The 19,488-nt window shown below is 33.5% G+C and overlaps 2 protein-coding genes across 3 annotated transcripts; one reads left to right on the top strand and one right to left on the bottom strand.

Moving 5' to 3' along the window:
- Window positions 1-5,010: 5,010 nt before the first annotated feature.
- Window positions 5,011-12,021, bottom strand: LOC128670271 (protein takeout-like). Its single transcript, XM_053745806.1, has 6 exons — window positions 11,860-12,021; window positions 8,641-8,783; window positions 7,999-8,090; window positions 6,918-7,051; window positions 6,392-6,541; window positions 5,011-5,626 (listed from the first exon to the last, which is right to left on the bottom strand). Exons 1-6 carry the CDS (start codon window positions 11,924-11,926, stop codon window positions 5,472-5,474), a joined length of 741 nt encoding a protein of 246 aa, XP_053601781.1. The 5' UTR covers window positions 11,927-12,021; the 3' UTR covers window positions 5,011-5,471.
- Window positions 12,022-14,965: 2,944 nt separating this feature from the next.
- Window positions 14,966-18,967, top strand: LOC128670266 (uncharacterized protein). Of its 2 annotated transcripts, none has more exons than XM_053745801.2 (3): window positions 14,966-15,111; window positions 17,356-17,612; window positions 17,775-18,967. In XM_053745801.2, exons 1-3 carry the CDS (start codon window positions 15,060-15,062, stop codon window positions 18,828-18,830), a joined length of 1,365 nt encoding a protein of 454 aa, XP_053601776.1. In that variant the 5' UTR covers window positions 14,966-15,059; the 3' UTR covers window positions 18,831-18,967. The 2 variants fall into 2 exon arrangements, with proteins under 2 accessions (XP_053601776.1, XP_053601775.1); XM_053745800.1 differs by lacking the exon at window positions 14,966-15,111 and adding an exon at window positions 16,151-16,310.
- The last annotated feature ends 521 nt before the right edge of the window (window positions 18,968-19,488 follow it).

Consider the following 19,488-nt stretch of genomic DNA (forward strand, 5'->3'; position numbering starts at 1 on the left):
TGGAGGGAAACGCTTCCTATCCTGGAAGCTCTCAAGCACGTGACTGTTGCGAAGCACCGGACCAGACGCACTCAATACTGCCCGGTGGAAGGTCGCGCCCTGCCTCGAGGTATCGTAATATGGATGTCCGCTCGTTTTTTGTCGGATAATACTCGCTCGGATTAGTGAAATATGTGATGTGTACCGTTACAAGAAAGGAATGTAATCGACCTGAATGCTTAGATTGAGCACAACGCTATATTTCTTGAGGCATCTTATCAGATTCCAGTAGTGTACGGTTTTAGAACTAACTGTTTATATAGTATATAGCTAGCTAGTTTAAATCTTTTGAAACCTATAAGTACCTAAGTTTTCAACAATTCGGGCGAATCAGGATCAGCGAACAAACAAACAGTCATCATGCAAGTTATTTTTGAATTTTTGATATAAATGTTCTATGATTAATTAAATTATACAATAATCTCCACGTTCTTACTTGTGTCCGAGAGGTAGAATCGTTTCTGTAAAACCATATGGAATAATTTTATAGAATGATACTAAGTAAGTACTTAATACCCAGTTTTATTTACTAAGATAAAATATTTTAACTTCGTAACTAATATTATAAATGTGATAGTAAGTTTGTTTGTTAACTCTTCACGCTCAATCTACTCAAACAATCTTCTTTTTGCAAACCTGCAGTTTGAACTATGGAGAAGGATATATTTAATGCCGGAAAAATACGTGGGAAAACTACGCGGGCGCAGCCGCGAGCAAAAGCTAGTTTTAAGATAAAACCAGCACGGAGGTAAAATCTATTAAATTTTGAATTCGGAAACATGAGCGGTTCCAAAGTAATTCCAGCCAGTATCAGTGATCTGTATTTCCTGTGGCCAGCGAATGGCAAGTGGCGACGTTGGGCAACGTGTCAAGGCGATCGGCACTCGCGGAATATTGGCAAGCAATGAAGATGGAACTTGCGACATCTCACCAAATAAGTGCATACGTAGCCGTTTATTTTGAATAAAGAACATCTGCTTTTTTAATTCAACTTTATTTTGAATAAAGAACATCTGTGTTTTTTTTTAATTTAACTTTTATTTGTAAACATTTTATTGAACTCTGTATATGCAGCCTGTAAAACTGCTACTGTTTATGTATAACATCATTTTAGGGGTTTAAAAACAAACATACATCAAAAAACATAAATAGTTCCCTCAATAGAATCCAAAATCTAAGAAATTGTGACACAAATAGAAAAACAATAATATTTTTTTATGTTTTTTTAATAATGAGGCAGTTTTACATATCAGGTTGGTCCAAAAGGAAAACTGTTTGGAATCTTATGGACACCTACCTATCTAAATGACAGCTTCTTTTACAATATCAACATAGATGAAACTATTTGTAAAAATCACAAGAGAAACACAGAGCAAATTTTTCACAGCCTGCTTGGTATGAAAACATAACATCCTATAATTTGTGCGTCGGATAACCACAGTCGTAACCGTAATAACTCATTTCGTAAGCACGGACGAACGGACGGAAGGACTCCATTAGTTTATAAGTACCTATACATACATCGTTTTCCGTATATACAAACTGTGAGTATAGTGCACTCGGAACTAGCTTTTCCCACTGCTTTGCTCGTCACTCAAACATTAATCAACTTAAAAAAGAAACTTTTTTTAAATAATAACTATACTTTGTTGTGACAAACCCAAGAAGCAAGAGCTGACTTGATATCGTCAAGAATGATGGAAAGTCGTAAAAATTCAAATTCAAATTCAAATCATTTATTCAGAAATTAGACCTTCACAGGCACTTTTTCTCGTCAATCTTTATATTTATAGTTATTTCTCACAAGCTACAAACTACTGGCATTTCGGAACGACCACTGCTGAGAAGAAATGCCGAAAGAAACTCATTTGAACAGTGTTGGTCCCTATCATGCCAGATCGGCTTACCATTATTGTTTCTTACAATGTTTTTTTTTTTTTCTTTCTAATAATATATAAAAGTACATAATGTACATAGTCAAAAGGTATATCAAAACAGGTTATGATTGTGATCCGAGTGCTGATTATAATATATATATATATATATCGATGTGAAACACAATTAACTTACATGAAAATATATGAGAAACGAGATGACCAGTTCCCTCTGGCAGCACCCGTTCACGAGTTGACGCATGGGACAGCCATCGCGTAGCTCAACCATAATAGAGGGAACCTCACGACCCGGCCCACGACGCCACCACCAGATTGACCATTTGAGTGAGCATGACACACTCGATTCCCATGACTTCGTATCTGATCGTTCATATGATGTCGTATCCACATGGCTGACGATAATATATCTCGACTTCATCTATCCTGCTTTTTTATTTGATTTGAGTTTCTATGTACAGGTTTCCGATGCATATAAGAAAATGGAGAAAACCAATGTTCACGAGATACATTGATATACATGTATAAATACATCATTATTTCAATTAATATAAATAATATATGTTAAGAAAATTAATAATTATTGTTTAGGTTTGTGAACGATTACGTGTAGCATACATAACTGTCCAGTTTTGGCATTTGAACTCTTAGTATAGTAATAATATTATCAAATTCAGTATTAGAACGTTTTACAACGTTTCCAATTAAATTGACGACAATTTATGCAAAATATAAATATTTCATGAACAATCTTTCAAATGGAGCAAAACTTTATCAAAAAAATATTGATGAATGATTTTCTAATTGCATTTAATACCGACTACCTGCCACTAGATGGTAGGGTAGTCGTAAAAGTCAGGTCAGATGCCTTTAGGCGACTTGAATAAACACCAGTGTTAGCAATAACACTCAATAAGATGATGATGATTGTATATAATTACATTTAATAAAATTTATATCAAAGTAGTAATAAAATACCTATAGACTGGTTGAACTTTATAAAGTACTTAATTGTGTATTTATGCTGATAGTATCATTATAATATTTGTACTAAGGTCCTTATAATAGCTGCAATATCCATTAATTTATGTACAATTAACAGCACACCAACGCACTCGAGATATTACATATTTGTTGTTATTACCGCGGCATAGAGCGGCCATACAGGCTTGCTGGCACGCAGTGGAGTTGGCTGTACCAAATGACATGCCTACACTATTTGCATGCAAGAAGTTGTTAGGTTCCACGCCATTATATTATACTATGTTACAGAGAACTTAATGCATGTTTTATTAACTCTAAATATATACAGCTAGCATTATAAGTACGTTTATTTCTTACCTCTTCGCGCATCATCTCAACCAATATTTATAACTTCGTACAGGAGTACGGAGAAATGCTACCTTTAACTACTACCTGTCATCACAATGAATATCTACACTCCCCGTTGCAAATCCACGCAAGCGAATCCACAAGCAAAAGCTAGTCATCTATATGTAGGAAATTCTGATTGAAACCGCTGGAGTAGCTAATAAAACGTTTTAAATTATATAAGAGATGACAATTCTTTGCCCTAAAAATTTGCGTCTAAAACTCACTTTAATGGATTTGGGCCAGAATTTTAAGGAACAGGGGGGAAGTATACATTATATAATATAATGGAATAATATACATATACTAAAATGTGCCGGGAAAGAATATAATATTATGTTAGTAAAAATAAAGCCATTCTAGTTATTTAGAATTAGTCTAATAGGAAAAGACATCAACGCGCCTTGTTGGTCTAGGAAGCACACAGAACCTTGTGTCAAATACTTTTTTGAAAAACATAACAAAACTACCTAATATTGTTATATTTTTTTTTATTAAGATGACGATAAAATCTTCCTTGAAAGATATAAAACACGTAAAGAAGTGTATTTATTGTCGTGGGGTCGTATTTTTGTACATTATGAAATTTTATAAGATTTATTATTAAGATAACGTTCCTAGTATGGAATAGCGTGAACTGAACCTCCTTGTTGTATACATAAGTTCACATCCGCATAACCTTCCAGACCTCTTTATACAAATTAATAATAAAACATGTTATTAGTCTTCAGAACAGCACAGTAACTAGGTAAAACATTTTAGTTTATTATTACCTGCACGCCATTGCCGCAATAAGTTGTACGTGTAGGTATTATATGATTTGCTTTATGTGCACGAGACTCAGGCTCACAAATATCATATTATTTTTATTTTATTGAGTCTGAAATCCCTGCGGACTTGGAATCAGATATTAAAAGTTTATGAAGAGATTATTTTTGTTTTTTTTTTGTAATTCTTTAATTTTGTATTTTTATTCGATCAGTGAGGCCAGCATCAGACTAAATGTGGCTTTTGTGTGGTTAATCGAGGGCCTGTCTACGTCAAAAGGGATGTAAACTGGATAGTGTATCTAAAATATGAACGTCGTGTAACGTCAGGCTAAAGAAAATTGTATAGACGACCAGCGTGGAGCCTAGCTCCAAAATCCTAACTAATATTATAAATGCGAAAGTAAGTTTGTTTGTTACCTCTGCACGCTCTATCTACTCAACCAATCTTCTTGAAATTTTGCTTACTAATTTTGCATATAGTTTGAAGTACGGAGAAGGACACAGGGTACCTTTCATCCCGGAATTATTGTCAAGGCACGGTACGACATGGGAAATATAGGTATATTTTAGTAAACTTACTACAATTAAACAAAAATAGATATAATAATTTTTTACTTGATAAAACGCGTTAATCTCTGGAACTCTACTACTGATTGTAATTGAATGTATAATGCAGACATTCTTAATTGACGCCGAGAATTTTCCTTAAAAATAAGCAGGATTTTTTCCTTCATTATAAATTTTAGATACTGGGTATCTAAATACATCATAATGTAAATAAATTACATTATGAGATATTTCCTGTAATTCCTGACAATTTCAAGAGACATTTTGGGAAAGGAAGTTTATGGACCTCAATTTAATTCGGAAATCTATCTAGAATCCCTAAATTCCTACGGGGGTGTAAACGAGGACCATAAAATATAAATAAAAATATGTTTTCGTAAAAATTTGGTTATTTAATACAACTAATAACAAAATCACAATTTCATAGTTATGTCACATCGGCTCGCTCCTTTGGCTCACAAAAAACAGTTGACGTAATTACAATTAAAATGGTTTATGTTATAATGTTATTATCACGAAATCATTGCAATTTTTAAATTATTACGTCTATCTATCTACTTAAATCTTTTTAAATACATTTCAAAAATATTATATCTGTACAATACTTATTAGGAATTATCGAGAAAATGCAAAAGAACTAAAAATTGTATCTTTAAAATCATTTAAAATTACTTACAATTTATTATAACGGAATTATATAAGGTTGATTCCTCTTCAATATTCATTCAAATATTCATCCTTACACATAGCCAACGTAAGACGAAATTTGCCTAAAGAGAAATCACGATTTACAGCTTAAGCTTCGTTCACACTTCGCATTTTCTTTCATTAATTATGGTTTTGGTAAAACATCGTCTAGGATGATATCCTTTACCACCTTATTGGCTATATCCAGGAGAAGCCTAGTGACTGTCCTTTCCAAGATAGGCTTCGCTGCCCTGAGGAATTCACCTCTGTTCTGGTTCAAGGCTTCATTGGTAGCGTCACCTGTGAAATATCATTATGTTATTGTCTGTTACTGGCCTGTATCAGATTTCCATGTAAAAGGTTGTTAGATAGAAGATAAAACTTAATAATGCAAAAAATGATTGGCTGGTTCAAGCATCACACATTATTATATTTTTCATGTCTTATTACAACTTTTTGAAAGTTATTTCTTCAGGATGAAAAGGGAAATTTTAAACAGTTTTACTGCATAACAACACTTGCTATAAAACACTATCTCCCCCATTTTAAGATGTCACGTGTTTAATGGCATTTTCGAGTTGTCAGTCATTTTTCATTCTGGGTGTAAAATATTTTTAGAAAATGTTTAACTTTAGCCATCGTTTTGTAGTAACACTAGTAGTATTCAGATATTTCATACTATCGGCAAAAAGTAACGTGGCGACTTCAACGTATATTTCAGGTTTTTTTTTTCTTGCGGTAAGAAAATGTCACATAAAAACTCATTGTAAAATTCGTTTAGACATCTGTCAGAGACCGCCGATAGTGTTGAGCTAGCTTTAAATTTTTATTGTCTTTACTCTTTATAATCATCAATCTGGAGGTCCTGGATTCGATTCCCAGCGCGGTTAAATTGTGTGTACATGTGCATGTGTTATGTTGTGCCCGTTTCTATGTTTGTATCCATCGGTCCCACAATGCAAGCAGTGCATAGTATGGACAGCTAAGTGTTGTCAATTAAAATTAATTATAGGTAAATAAATAAATATTTAATAATTTTAGGTAAATAAATAAATATTTATTTACCTAAAACCTTGTCCCCATTAAAGAGGCCGTCGAGACGGATCCTGTAGTCTTTGATGTTGATGTTGGTGTCCATGTTGTCAAATTTTATATACTCTTGACCGTCCACCTCGAAGGTCTGCGCGTGGATCACCAGCTCCGCGTCGCATTTCACTGGAAAAGTTTATTTTTACATTATTATCAATAATTCAATAAACTCATCGTTGCTGACGTACAAATTAAAACTTAATTTTTTTAAATTACGAAATGCCTCTTGCCTGCGATGCTCTTTGGGAACGCTGTTGTTACCTATCAGCTGTCAGATGTTTATACATTAGTCTACGGGAGGTAAGCAAATATCCTTATCAGATATCAGAATGAAACGAAAGAATGCTGAAGGTGGATGAGACGCATCTTTCCGTTGTTAAGTAAGTATATTTTGTCCGTATTTAAGTAAGTATATTTTGCAGTCACAAAGTATTTCACATTATCAGTATGTTGAACAATAATAAATTGTATTTTGTGCAATAAAGCTTAAATATGTATATACCGGCGTCAGTCTTCATATTGCCCTGGCCATGCAGAGGGATGCCCAGCACTGAGGTGTCGACCTTGTACCTCCCGTCCAGGTGCAGCTTGGGGAAGCGCACCCGGGCCTTGATGGTGAACGTGTCCAGATCAACACTGGAAAAACAACAATCGGTTTAATCCATGCTGGTGTAGGAGCAAAACATAAATATAAACATAGACAAGGACATAGATTATTTATGTGCAAAAACATGAGTTTACATATTTTTACAATGTGGTGATAAAAGAAAAACTTAATCCTACATGTTTCACCGTCCACGGGTATGCAAATTTAAATCGAGAGCATGCTATCATCCCACAAAACAAAATCGAATAAATAAAAGTAATAAAATATATACAACATGTTGTGTGTTTTAAGATTGTATGTATCAATTTACACTTGTTTTTACAAATATCTTTTCAGCTTTTAACAATAGACAATAGACAAATAGCCAGCTCCTATGTCCAGATTGTGAAAGACAAAAGAAACGCAGTGGAGATTCTTATATTTTCATACAGCCAGTTTTTTTCCCTACTTTGTTAAAACATATAAAAGATTTTACGCATATTTCCAGAATTTAATATGTTAATATTATGCACATATATATTTTACACTATCCCTGAACTCAGATAAATGTCGCCGAAGCGAATGCATGAGTAATTTATATGAGAGCATGAATTTACAGCAATTAATAGTCAACAATGTATAGCCGGAATTATAGGAACAAATGAATATGTTTTTTAACTGAAATAAATGATTTCGTACTGATTTATGTAGAACACTACATAGAGACATCTACAGATTCACTGCTATATTATAATACGAACGGCTCCACACCGTTGAACGCAGAAGCGAATGCATGAACATTGCGTAGTTTGTAATAGTGCTTTTGTATACCGCAATAAAAAATCAGCAATGTATGCCGAATCCGTCAATGTACGGCGAACATTTCCGCTATAACGTAAAGCCATTTACAACAACAACTGTTATTCTATGTAATAGTGAATATTATCCATAGATGGCGCTAAAAGACAATAAAATGAGTATTCAATTTTCAACTAACCTTAATCCCTTGATAGTGAAGTTACCAGCACCCGTGACCTTCACATCTTTGCCCACAGCCCTTATGGGACTCTCTCCGCTTGTGGCTGAAAGCTACAACAAAAATATCGTCTTAAATAGGGTATATCGGTTTTCCTACTTTGACTACAAAACGTAAAAGTAGCACATATAGAAGAGGTATTTAAATAACAAATGACGATTATTTATTGTCACTCGGTATATTAGGAATGTTTTTTGATAACTCGGATATTGGAGTCTAGAATAGAGGAGACATTCTGTCGGCGAAACGTTCGCAGATGAAGGGTTCTGTCGTTCAAACGCCCGCGATGTCGAAACATTCTGTCGACGAAACGTTCGTAGACGAAGCAATTGTCGGAGAACCGTTTCAGACTCGGATATTGTGACTCCGACAAATTGTACAAGTTCCTTACATAAATTAGTATTTTCTGTATTTTAAAAAGTATCTGATTTAACTTATAATAATAACTTATACTTATAATAATATTACATTTTACGGCCCTAAAATGCGTGTCCAAGAAGGGAAGAGCACAATCAAACAAATATTTTTTTTTCAAGCATCTCGTAGCCATAAATGCTAAGGGAACCCTACGCAGAGATAAGAGAGATTCCCTCCGACCCTTACCTCAGGGATGTAGAAAGGGTCTATGCCGGGTACTCCCAACTCGGGGAGTCCCTGCGCCAGTCGCGGCCGCAGGGCTTCGATGGAGTGCCGCACGCAGTCGTCGATGGTGCTCTGGTCGCGCTTGCATACCTGGATGTAGCTGGCTGGAAAACAATAATTTATTATTTATTTAATACCGTATTCCAATATTTTTAACAAAATGTTATTAAAATAAAATCAAATCATTTTTATTTGCTTAAATTGGGTAGGTAATACAATGAACTAAACTGAATATTTAAAAAAGTTAACAAAAAATACATTGTCTTCTTCATAATTAGCGACGGTGACAACATAGCAATATATGTTTGGTCTAAATAATTGACTAGAAGATACGCCAAAGGGCGTTAAGGGCATTAGCAGATTATTTTTGTAATGATTACAGTGCAATATGTTTTTCTAAAAAAAAGGAAATAAAATGAAAAAAAACAAAGATATAATCTAAACTGCACATTAAAGTGTGCACTGCACATCAGCACTGCACATTTTTAAAGGTTTAAAAATATAGTTTTTGACAACAGCCAATAAAAAAATTATAACGAGCTACCAAGAGAATGCTATGGCCAGTAACCATGGTTACACGAGTCGGTTTTAAATGTATTCCAGCCAGTGTAATAAAATAATTATAATCTATAAATTAAACATGAAGAATATTGAAAAATGAACACTAGAACTTCTATGACGATCAGGAAGTTATTTTTACATGGTAATGAAATTGATTAATTTATACTATTATTGACCGCGGCTTCATCCATATGAATTTAGCATTCTATGTTTAGTCGAATGGCTTTGTTTACAGAAAGAGTCTCCAATACTATTCAGACTTATTCATGTAGTCTTAACTCATTTTAGTGAAATTGTTTCGAACCGCGAAAATATAATTATAGATTTTTCCAAAACTCATAAATCAGACATTGTTGTACATTCTTGAGGAGTTAACCATTAAGGAAATGTTGTTGCCAATACTATTTCTCATAATCCTTCATAAACATAAAAAGAGCTTGATATACCAGCAAAAGTTGAAGAGCTATGGAATCTCGGGGCCCCTTTTAAATTCGTGATTTTATCAATTTACAAAAAAAACGCGAGATGTACGAGGTTGTATAGCGTAGACAAGAGAGTACCTAGGTATTCATTATTTCAAGAATGTATAAATACAAAAACGCTATATACCACAATGGGTTTTGAAGAATTTTACTATATCGATGTATATTTATTATCTTGTCCCTGGCACGTGATGAAAATACATATTATTGGAACTACTCCTCAACAGCTATATAGCCTCATTTATTATTCAATCCAAGACATTACACAAACCTGCTATTTTGACTTGTGCCGAGTCATTATCAACGAACTGTGAAGATCTCGTGCTGGTAAAGTGCACACGGCTGCATGTTATGACATTATGCAATGTAATTACTGAATGGCGACATTGATTAGACACGATTATTGACTATTGTCAGGCATTACTTTAATCATACCAACGCATATGACTTCCACTTTATTTCATACTTATCCGTATTTGTAAATAGTTCTATTTTATTCTAAAAATCAACAGACGATGTCCGAAGTTATATTAACTCCAAAATATTTTACTGAAATTGAGATATTTCTTTGTTTTTCTCTTAAGAACAGTGTCAGGAAACTGAAAAGTGTTAATGTTTTAAACTTGAAAATTTAATTGTTTCTATGTCCGTGGAAAGTTCGACATGGTAGATGTCGAAGTACAAAACTAGAAAATCGAAATCGAATCGAAATATCCACTACTTACTAAACGTTTCACCACTTGCTGATAAAATATCTAAAAGCAGATAGCGTTACAAATTGTGTTTCACAAGTGTTTGATAGGGACAACTGGAAAATAACTTCAGACAGATTTAATAACTTAATTACTAACTTATTGAGTTAGTATATAACTTAATTAGAATAAGCGTCTATCATCTACAAGATGACGATTTAAATATATATTCTAAGTATAATTACCGAAACTAAACATTCTAAATATAAATACAAATTCAAAGGAATACATAAATCCTAGTAGTTTCTACAAAGTTTAATTATTTCATTCATTCGTAAAAATCGGTCCGGACAGTCAAACCAACATGCATTAATAATTGTGTTTATAATTATGTAATGCAATGATTTCCTTGTTCTCATGTTCTGTAAGTTATAATCATGATAAGACTAAAAACTTGTAGTCGAAGGTCTGTTCCATGCAAAAATCAACTTTATTAACATACTAATTTTATATTACATAACCTGATTCTTGTTTGTTTGTATGCTATAATGCCTGGAAACCTTTTGTCTTCTTTAGAACAAATTTCTTTAAAACAAATATTTTTGTTCAGCTAAATGATCAGGGAAGAAAAAGGCGCAACTAACTTGAGATAATACTATACACGTACAACGTACTCATAAAAGTTTTTAATATGAAAATTTTTTGACTTTAAAAAAAATGTAGTGACATCCCCTTATAAGGGTGCCAGATGGCCGGTAAATCAAGGTTTGTTCCAAAATTTTGCGAGTTGTACAGTGTCCAGTAATTTCGCTTTTCTGTCCCGGAATTAACAAATATTCTATTTTTCTAGAGTTCCGTACCACACAAGGATAAAAATGGAACCCTTATACTCGTAAAATCACTTGTGTTTTTGTTTGTCCGAACCGAATTGAAATTTAGTACACAAGATAAACCAAGTATTTCAATATGTAAATATATTTTTCGGTGGCTACTTATGAAGAGTCAATTAGAAAATTTATAAATAATATTCGCAAATTATATCGTGTGACATATCAATTGAAAGGGCTTATTTTGAGAATCTGATATGAAGAATATTGCGTTCTTATATCTGTGTTTTTTTTTATAATTTTAAACTCTCATAAATATTCTTCTTTTTGCAATATCATTTAAAATCTTATTTGCAACATAGATTACGACATAAGTTTTGTCGTAAATAATTTCCTGCATTTCATAACGCTTGCACTGCTTTGTTCAACAATTCAATACTCAGCATACATTAAATAAAATAATTACGAGATGACATAAATACGTTACTACATCTGTTGCATCTAATATTCACTAAATATTTATTAAACGGCGTACGTCTTGATGAGTTTTCTTAATTACTAAATCCATTGTTTACAAACATATCAACTTAATTACCATTAAAATAATTTAAAACTTACGTATTTGCTTGGGTAGAACCTGTGCTATGCCGCAAACGGCCAACACAAAGAGTATTGAGAAGGTCATTATTTTCCGATTACTAACACTAAGTTGTCTATCTGTGATAATGCCTTACACACCACTATGCGAGCGCGCCTCGTCTATACTATTATATACCTGGCCGGTAAATCATCTTATTATCAGCGAAGATCAAGGTAGAAATAGGACAGGGGCTAGACGCCAAATATTATCGAAAACAATGCTCAGCTAATACAAAACAAGTGGTTGTGTTTACAAATACTGGCCTGTGGATACGAAAGCCCCGTTATGATTAAGAACGCAATCGTGGTGGGTGACGAATTATTATTTTCTGTGAACAAAGTCATCCACATCAAGATAGGAGCGCACCCCGCCGGTCGGAAGCTGATGGCTGAATATTAAATTTTTGATACTATACCTATTTTTTAGAAAATAGTTTCTTGTAAGTATAATATAGTTAATATATATATCTCTGAAATACCTCTGCATTTGTATTTTCTAATATCAATAGTTGTGCTAGACTGACAGAAATTAATTATTATATGGATAAACTGGTGTTCCTAAAGGTGGAGAAATAATAACAAAGCTATTATTTCTATTAATAAACTCCATTTACTTTTCTTCGTCCATAGCGTTAATTGTAAGAGATTGGCTGGAAGAAATTGCTAGAAAAATAACACCCTTGACTCATGCACATTATTCAAGAGTCCATCACGTGTTGTCCCTTATAACAAACAATTTGTATTAAATCCATAAAGCGGTTAATAAAACTTTAACAATGGGCAACTTAATTCAAGGATTTGTGAAACTTATGTTAAAATTAATTAAAAACAATGTATTTACTATGTACATACTACAAATATAAATAGATAACACTAGTAATATTGCCTAAGATCAAGAGCTATAGAAGCTAAAATTATTTACTGAAGGAAAACGGTGCTGAAAATTAGATATAATTTGTAAATTGTCATAAGTTTTGACATATTAGCTCCCGGACTACGAGAGCACTTCACCGAAATAATAGTTTTATAACCACAAAAGTGACGTCGGTCGTGATAATCGAAATGGCTATTAATTAAATATATTATAATATATAGAATATAAGGACGTAAACATAGAGTCGAGACAAATCGAGAAGTGTTCCATAACGTCCAAAATATGTTAATTAAGGTAAAATCAAACTCCACATCAAGTTACATTAATTAATTAACCTTTACTTTGACTGTATTTTAGTTTTCACTCTTTTTTATAACAGCGTCATTTGCAATGCAAAGTCAATCGACGCGTTGTCTCTGGTGTGTTTCAGATGTGACTTCCGAAACATATTTCACGATGATTCGAGTCTACAATATCTGTGAGCATCTAAAAATAATTTCCTAAACCTCAGAGATGTATGAGGTTAATATTACTCAAAGATTCAAAATAAAAAATAAAATATATTTTCTCTCACAAATACTAAATACATAACTAAAGTTGAACATAAGTAATACTACGTTGTTAATTTGTTTATAAAATTTTGTTACAAGAAAATATAGTTCCGGTTTTGGTAAATTTGTGAAATCAAGGATTGAAACCATAACAAAATATTTCTACATTACTGGTTGTAATAAACGTGAAAAGGTGACGTACGAACTAGCTTTCGCATATATAATTATTATCATCGAATTATTTATGTGGATCAGGTTCTGATACATTATTATGCAAACTCATGGGCCTTTTGCGTCAGAGGTGCTATAATTAGACCACAAATAAAAAACCTACAGTAAAAAGTTTAGAAGCTTCTTTGGTTAAAATAATGAAGTTGTTTACTTCCCGGACCGGTGGAAAATTTATCATTGCGCACAGGAATATTAATAATATTATAAAAAGGAAGGAGATTTGTATGTTTGTAACGTATAAAGTAAAAAACTACTAAGGTTTTTTATCAAAAAAATCTAGTCTTTTTTACTTTATTAACATGGAAGAAGTAACATGGTCTACCTTTTATATTTTTCGCACACGAAACCGGACGATCTAGTCTATTTGTCTACCTAGTCTCAATGAGAGTCGTAAAGCTTCCAACCCACTATCCTACTAACATTATAAATGCGAAAGTTTGTAAGGATGTATGTATGTTTGTTACTCTTCACGCAAAATATACTGGACCGATTGTTATGAAAGGTACATGAGTAGAATATAACCTGGAATAACACATAAGGTACCTTTTATCCCCAAATTCCCACGGGAGCGAAGCCCCAGAGCGCAGTTAAATATACAATTTTTTAATTAAACAAGTTACTCTTATAAATAAGAATCGATAAACAGCAATTCAGCATTTGTAATCAAAAGAAACATACATCTTTTATAAGTATTTTTTTACTCTTCAACTGAATTCTGCAAGTGAAAATTTTATTTTCAAGTCTTATATCAGGAAAACTGATAATTTCGGCTACACTCATTTTTAGCTTTCGTATTCGATATAACCTAACCTACATTTTCAAAACTCTCGGTAAATTTAAATCGACTCTCCATAAATGTACAAATAAGTGGGACTATTGATATTTTTTAAAACTACTTATCAAGCAAAGAGGCATTCGGCCTAAATGTTTTTATATACGGTTTAATAACATTAATTTCATTCTCAAAAAATATAACTACTTAATAATGTTAACTATACCTAGATAATTCAATAAGCAAATTAATTTATCACAAAAACAATACCACATTATTCACTAACTACTAGATAATTAACACAAGTTACGGTCGCATGCCGTGCTTTGATGGTTATTAAAAATGTAAGTCGAAGTAAGTACCCACTTTCATTTCAATGTAAATATTAAACTACACAAACTATTCTGAAATCGCGGGAAAATCTGTTTTTGAGGTCACATTAGAGCCATGCCCCATTGCTTCGTTGCACTACGACGCAGCACTTTGCAACGAACGAAAACGTGACAAGGCGACAGAGCGCAACGGAGCAATGGGGCATGGCTCTTAATGATCGAACAAACACGCGGCAACACAGAGTGCTACATTATATGCCAGTTCTATATGATCTAAAATCACAATAAAAAAAATAATACAAAATAAAACACTCTAATTAATAATTTTGTCTTTGTGCAGATCTCAGCTTATTATGGTGAAGCCTTCCGTTTCCGTCAGTTTTGTCTTGCACTAAATTGTGTCATTATTCACTAATTCTATGCTAACTGACAAATGGATGTTAGAAGACAGAAACAGAGAGATTACAAAAGGTTAATAAATTATTATTCAATAGAACATTTCTCCTTTCCACATAGTTAGATAAATTCAGACTTTGTATTTGAATTATTAAAAAGCGAAGATAAATAATTTAAGAAAATAATTATTTTGAATACGATAAGGCGAAAAATACATTCAGAAATATTTATAGATTTTGCCGGCATGCTAGTTGTAGCTCCATCTACCGTTGAAACACGCAGTCTCATACTCGTATGTGATTCAAGTCAAGCACTATATTGAATAGCATATTGGTTTTCATGCTGTTTATATGTTATGCAATTACTAAGTAGTATGCATTACTTACAAGTGATTGTGGCTGGAACAATATATAAATAAACAGGATCCTCTACACAAACTTTAAAATATTACTTAATAACCCGAAGCAACATATGAACAGTATGAATATGTTGAATAGCATAGTGCTTGAATCACATATGGGACTGCGTGTTTCAACGGTAGATGGAGCTACAACTAACTACGTGTAAAAACTTGAAAAGCCACCTATAACCATATATCCATCTGTCAATTCAAATAATTATAGATTAAATTTTTAATAATTGATTAAAATTTTAATCAAATAATTATTAATTAAAAATTTAATTAACTAGTTAATTAAAATTTTAATCAACTAGTAGCTCCACACTTTCGCCGAATTCAGACACATGCCGACGCGAATACGTGAACATTGCGTAATTTGTATGAGTGCCTTTATTTACCGCAATGAAAAATCAGCAATGTATACCGAATCCGCCAAAGTTTGGAAAACTGTTCTTTCTCTCCCATCGCTTTTACCTCCATATACCTACGACATAACTCTGCCTTCTTCTTTGATTAACTAGTCTTGAAATGATTTTTCAATTTTTCGCAACCGAATATTCAGGCTTAAGTTACCATCATATTTCTTTTATCTATGGTTACCATATAGGGCCAAAGTAAACGGTTAATTACGATACGTTACATTCTTAAATAGATCTAGACACTATCATTATCAAATGAGCATCAAATTAACATATAATATTATCTCTCAGTAGCACAACAAAACAACAAATTGCCAGGCGTCATTTGATAAGTGGTGACCTATAACCACCGGATACAAGGCCAGTACATAGCCATTTGTATCATTCATTTGTCAGGATGAGGGACCATTTTGTCATCCTATTACTCTCCTTGCTTACTCTTGGACGTTCACAAGGTAGTTTTTGTTTCAAAAAGTGCTTCATTTGTGGTGTTTTTTGTGTTATTATCGAGAGGTACAAAGAATGTGCTGTTTGATAAGATTCCAGGAACTATTGTGTCAATATACTTAGTGCCTGTCTGCAGTCATGCGTGTATGCAATACACAAGTATTTTTCGTTGCCTAAAAGCTTTGGGATATTTCATTATAATGTATAAATAGCCCGAGTTTTATATAAAATTAGGTATTCCGCGTCATATCATAACGAGATAACCAAAATAGCTTACTGTTATTGGATAAATTAACTTCTTGTCCAATGAACTACTTGTTAATTCACAATCGATTAGTTGTAGACAGTGCGAAATTGTAAAATGAATTGAAATTATGCTTTCCGAATGTATATGTTTTTGATTTTATTTACTAATTGGTCGTAACTACTATAATTAAAACATTTTTATTGTAATTTCTAGAAATATATAAGAGCATGAATTTTAAAACAACAATTTTGTAGTGAATTCTTAGATCAATTTGACTTAATAAATCGCATATTATTTTTGAATTAATATCTATTTAAGGTCAGCAAAAATTAAGACCTTCTGTATAATATCATCCTTTAGATATATTTCCTTTGTTTCAAGCAACAATAAAATATAAATGCACTACTCAACATGTTCTACAAGTGCAAGTTTAGCATTACCGAGTTTCTCTGGATAAGTAAATATTATCTAAATAGGTAAATCTTACTAATACGCACATATTTTATTGCACCATTAATCAAACAAATATAAATAAATTTAGTAACGTTATCGGAAGTTCGCTATAAATTAAACCTTTAATTTATTCGGAAGACTTACTTTTATTGAATACATAAGGTAAACTTGAAATTCAATTAAAAAATATATTTAACAACATCCTCGACAAGCATTTTTAATAGTTTACTTTTAAGTACAATAGAAGTTTAGTTGTGTCGTTTTGATAAATTAAATTAAAATTATGAAGCTTAATCTTTAGGAATAAAGTCAGGATAAAAATATGTCATCTTATGTAAGCTAACATTTTCCAGATGTCCAAGAGGACACAGACCCAAGGCTTGCCGAGGGTGAGAAAAAGATGAGCGACAGCATCCTGGAGATGCTGGAGCACTTCAAGCAGCCGGACCCGGTGGGCATCCCCGGGGCCAACATCCCGGACCCGTACCCCGTGCCCGACATGAAGCAGTCCCTCGCTTTCGGGACCGTTCTCTACTTCAAGAACAGTTCCGTCTATGGAATTAGCAAGTTTCGAATCCTTTATATCAATGCGGAAATTGGAGCTATGGAGGTAATTTCAAATCTAATACTTAAACCCCTGTATTACAATCCCTATTTTATCGGCTCTGATTTTACCACCGGCCTGCCTGACGTCAACCGTCTGTTTTTATATGTCAGTAATATCTTAAGCATATGCCATAAAACTAACTTACTGAATTATTTCTTTCTTCAGGTTCAAGCAGTGCTTACTATTGACAAGCTACAAGCTCGCGGCAACTACACTATGTCCACTTGGTTGAACAAAGCCCAGGGCCCGTATACAGTCGACGTCGGAGGCCTAAAGGTCAATGCCAAGGCCAACCTCGGCGTCGAGCGAGACGGGAAACTGAGGGCCCAAAACATTAATATTGACATAGGCTTTTCAAATATCACCGTAGACTTCCAAAATCTTGGTCTTATGGGCAGCGTCTTCCAAGGCGTCATAAACTCCATCGGACCTTTCGTATTCGAATCCATCAAGCCGTATATTCTCAAGGAAGCCTACACAAAAGCCAGAGCAGAAATCAACTCCAAACTAGACGAAGTCGCTGGTGACATGCAGTTCCCCAACTCCATATCACCACTGGACATGATAATCGCCGATGCAAGAAAGAAAGTGCAGGCAATGCAAATGGACCCTTACAAAGTAAAAGACTACAATGCTAGCGTCAGTATATTCTCAATCACCCTTTCAAACACGTGGGTCACAGGCATATCGTCATTCCAGCGAGTCGGTAATATAACGCTGAAAATGGAAAACAATGCTGTTATAGCGGACTTTGACATCGGTACTCAGAAACTCGAGGGAATGACTCAATGGGAAATTACTGCATTGAGTGGTGTAATGTCTAGAGCTGGCACAGCTTCTTTTTCTGTTGAGTACATAAGCGGAAGGCTGATTCTAGCACAGCCTTTGGATACAAGGGAGCGACCGGAGTTCAGAGACTTGGATTTGGAAGTCGGTAATATCCAAGTGCGTTGCAACGGAGCTGGTACTTTGGACTACGTTATTGAAGCAGGTGTTAATATTCTACCGAATTTATTGCGGTACCAAATAATGGATGCTTTGGAAGGTCCTCTCAAGGAGCGAATACAGCAAGAATTAGACAAAATAAACGTAGAGGAGACCATAAAGCAGGAGCTGCACAAAGTGGACGAGATGCAGGAACAAGGGTTCAAGCTGTCCTCGCTGAAAACAAATGAAGTAACGCACGAACCTTATGATGAAGATGAGTTTTTTAACTTTTGATAAGTACTTATTTAGTTTTAGATAGCATTTGTAGATACTCTCAGAAAGTTTTTTCCCAAACACCTAAAGGGAGTAAAGATAATATTTTTATATGTAGTGAACTATATATTCATAAATAAATAGTTGTTTGTAGTTTATATCATAGGGCGTATAATTTACTTTAGTGCCTACCCTACATTATATTAATAAAATATTTATGAAGAATTTTATAACAATTAATAGTTACTTGCTGTGCCCAACGACTACATTCACGTGGGGATTCAGGATTCTGGATAACTTGTAACAATCCTCATAAACGACATCCTCGTAAATAGACTTTTGAAATTAAACCAATACATAGACGGCGAATAAAAACGCATAAATAAATAGTTGTTTGTAGTTTATATCATAGGGCGTATAATTTACTTTAGTGCCTACCCTACATTATATTAATAAAATATTTATGAAGAATTTTATAACAATTAATAGTTACTTGCTGTGCCCAACGACTACATTCACGTGGGGATTCAGGATTCTGGATAACTTGTAACAATCCTCATAAACGACATCCTCGTAAATAGACTTTTGAAATTAAACCAATACATAGACGGCGAATAAAAACGCGTTTGGCTATTTATGACACGACCTTATATTGTCGTCAGAGAGATCTGTTTGCATT

Source organism: Plodia interpunctella, chromosome 5, assembly GCF_027563975.2.
Source record: "Plodia interpunctella isolate USDA-ARS_2022_Savannah chromosome 5, ilPloInte3.2, whole genome shotgun sequence".
Classification (NCBI taxonomy): domain Eukaryota; kingdom Metazoa; phylum Arthropoda; class Insecta; order Lepidoptera; family Pyralidae; genus Plodia; species Plodia interpunctella.